Source organism: Monopterus albus, unplaced genomic scaffold (assembly GCF_001952655.1).
Source record: "Monopterus albus unplaced genomic scaffold, M_albus_1.0 scaffold22.1, whole genome shotgun sequence".
NCBI lineage: Eukaryota > Metazoa > Chordata > Actinopteri > Synbranchiformes > Synbranchidae > Monopterus > Monopterus albus.
The window spans coordinates 2,242,686-2,246,068 of record NW_018127902.1 but is presented as its reverse complement, the minus strand read 5'-3'; the positions used below and the strand labels follow the sequence as shown (position 1 = coordinate 2,246,068).

The following is a 3,383-nucleotide window of genomic DNA, read 5'->3' as shown; positions in this document are numbered from 1 at the left end:
TCCGCCCCCACCCCCCCACTCGCACCACCCTTTATCCAGCTTAGTCACAAGTCCCTTAACCTTCAGGACAGTCAGCAGCGTTGAGACCATCAGGATGGGCCACCTACTGTTACTCACCTTCACACTCCTGTCCAGTTGTAAGACTCCTGAATGTTAATTTCCTTCTACAGGAACTCTGTGGATTTCCTATGTTTGGGAGATTGCTAGATTTGTCTCTAATCTGGTGCTTTCTTATCTTCCAAGATTTCCATCTGCTGAGATTGGTGGACGCACAACGGCGTAAGTATGATTTCTGCATCAGCATGCTTTCATCTCTGCAGTACATTTATAATTATGTTCGTCTTTACATAGAGATGTCTTACTGAATATTTTCCACAGAACATGGTTTCAGCATAAGGTGGCATTTAAAAATAAGTGGTTTCTGTGGAGCAGCATTGCTTTACTTTTCATATTGGAAAGGTTTTAGAGCATGAGTTGGAATACTTTTAACTCAGCCGTCAGCCACTGAAACAAACAGACAAAGCTAAGAGAGACGCATGGTCAGTCAGTGGAAAGAGTCCTGTTTGTTATCAGAAACGTTTGATCGTTGGTGTCTGGTACAATGAAAAAGTAGTGGGAGGAAGCGTTGGGAACGTGTTGGCGAGCGGTGTCACACGCCTCCCTCTCCTCTGGAGTTGGTTGGTGATGGAAGGCATGAGTCAGTTCCTATCAGCTTTGGTAAAAAAAATGAAAATCTTGCTCAAGCTGGGGCCAAATTAACAAGTCCTGCCTGGAAGTAAATTGTATTTCCTGTACTGATGTGACCTGTATATATTCTTCTCTCATTTTGTTAAATTATAAGGTTTTTAGAGGCTTGAAGGGGTAAATGATCCAGTATTTCACAAGAAAAATGGGTAGGGATGGAAAAAAGATAAGCAACTTAATGAACTAATTGTATAACCACCGGAACATGAATCTAATCTCTGTCGCTACACCATAAAGGTCTGTAAAAGGAAAATGAGAGTTTTCTGGAGCAGCTGTCAGAATGGGCTTTTTAATAAAAGGCCAAAGTAAGACATGAAATACAGACCCACCATATAAATAACACTTTATTGGCATTAAATTTGAAGGTCTAGAACTCGTATGAAACATAAAAAGTTGGGAAACTTTCAGGGGTTTCACATTGAGAAAAGGATTTAGAGAAACAATCACATTTTGTGTAGGTAATTGTAATGTCTTTCTTATCTTGTTGATCATTTTTACAATCCTTTTAAGAGACCAATCCACAGGTTGGGCTCTGCTCAAGAGAAAAAAATGCCGTGTGTGGTTAGGAATTAGACATTCTTATTAAATATAATTCTTTTCCCACACATAACTGACAAAAACTATTTACTATTATTTTATTTTGGCTTCATCTACACCATCCACCATATCTGTACACTTAAAACATCAAAAACAAAATGGTCCCTGTGACTGACATATTATCTGAAATTATTAAATTGTTAATGCATCAATGTATAAGTGTCATTTTACTGTTGTAGTTGGTGTACTTTTAATATAGTATTTTAATGTTTCCTATTTAGGGTCATATATGGAATTTAAAGGATTCTAATATGATTATTAGGGTATTTAAAAAGAAAAAAGAACACAAATGTATTTTCTTTTTTTCTTATTGTTTCTTTAATCTTTGATATTTTATGAATGAATGGATCATTTTCCCTCTTTGTGCCTAAATGAAGCCACCTGTGGTGCAGGTCTCAAGACCAAGCTGAAACAACTGGTTTAAATAAATAATACAATTTCTTTAGCGCATCAAATGTTTTTATAATATATAATCTTAAATCTGATCTTAATCTGAAAACTTAGCTATCAGACAAATGTAGCACAGTAAAAAGTCCCATATTTCTATCTCAAATGTAATGGAGTACAAGTATAAAGTAGCATAAACGTATTCAAGTAAAGTACAAATGAATCCAACTGTACTTTATGCACTGTATGGAGCGCCCCACACAGCGCTCCTGTAGCACTGCCAGGAGCGGTTGAATGATGCTGGGTGTGGGCTAGATTCAGCAGGTCCTGGTACAATGATAGGTGCCCCGAGTGACCTCTGGGTCACACCAGCAGCCAGTTGTCTCCAGTATTCAACCACCTGTATCAGAAAAAAAATTAGGCCGGAACTAGAAATAAAAGAACAAACATTAGTCATGTTAGCAGGATCAAATTTCTGTAGTTACTGTATAAACAGGCAGCATGGCTCTCTGGCATTTCCTGTCACTGATAGTTAACAAGCTATTTTATTCCATTAAGTGTCAGCTCAAGAGACCCTTTGGTGGCGCACACATGGTGCACAAAGCCAAAGATAGAGTAACAAATCAGGAATTTCCCTCACACAATTTAAACTGGCTATGCATGCGCCACCAAATTTGCATAGCCAGACCTGTACGCAACACTGAAGGCCCAGGTTAAAAATGTTTTTGCAACTTACAGTAATTTTAATTGTAACAAATATAGGTTTAATGGAGGCTATTTTATGTCATATTACCACTATTGAAGCCTCTCCATATGATTGTACAGTTTCAATCTGGCTCATTCAAAAACTGGGCATCAGAGGCCACATGCAGTGTTCATGTTACGAAGTTGGTTAACTGCATTACAGTCCTATCTATACACTTAGAGCTGACTACTGTTGCTATTTTCCTCACTGGTGGTTGCATGTAAAAGGAGTCTGTTCAGTGCAGCGGTCTTTTCATTCTCGTACTGCTCACTGCATGCAGGTAGCAACTTTTGGCAGCAACAACAACATCACCTGTATGTGTTAAAGGGGAAGGCCTGACCTGTAACAGTAACACGTATGCCTGCAACTGTAGCGCCTTGTGGGAGACTCTTGACATTGAGTGCATGGGCCGAGTGTGTGCAAGTAAGAAGTTAGGTTGACAGTTGTTTTGTTTGGGATGGGTAAAAAAAAAATGTCAGTCCTGCTGCTGCCATCTTTTTCTCTATGTTGTCAGTGCCTTTAATGTATTTATTGCCATCTGGATGAAAAGAGAATTTCAAGGTTTGTAACAAAAAAAATGCTTCTGAAAAGAATGGCCAACCCTACCTTTAATACCTTTGCACTTAAAATAGTTTAGACATCATATGACAAGTATTAATAATTAGAATCTACAGTCTCCCACTGGGGGAGGTCTGATAGTATTCCATCTTGGCCATTAGTGTTGCTAAGGGTTTATCTGGACTAAAGCATAACTTAAGGGTTTACAGGGATGTATGCTTTCAGAATAGGAGTGTCAGGTATCTGAACCAGTTCTTCTCTCTCTACACTCCTTACTAAAGGCTGATAGATTGAATAGGTATCTACTTCCTTTCATTTTTTAAACTGTCACCATGAATCAAAATAAAATCCC

At 38.4% G+C, this 3,383-nt stretch overlaps 1 protein-coding gene across 8 annotated transcripts in view; it reads left to right on the top strand.

Annotated features, from left to right (window-relative positions):
- The window catches only part of pecam1b (platelet and endothelial cell adhesion molecule 1b), a 25,767-nt gene continuing 22,384 nt past the window's right edge, over positions 1–3,383 (top strand). For 5 of the 8 annotated variants that reach the window (XM_020594224.1, XM_020594226.1, XM_020594219.1 and 2 more), the window contains exons 1-2: positions 3–137; positions 244–279. In XM_020594224.1, coding sequence (XP_020449880.1) covers positions 95–137; positions 244–279 — 79 coding nt within the window. In that variant the 5' untranslated portion in view covers positions 3–94. Of the gene's footprint in view, positions 138–243; positions 280–3,383 lie in introns of all 8 variants that reach the window. The other 3 variants (XM_020594218.1, XM_020594217.1, XM_020594216.1) reach the window with 1 other exon arrangement.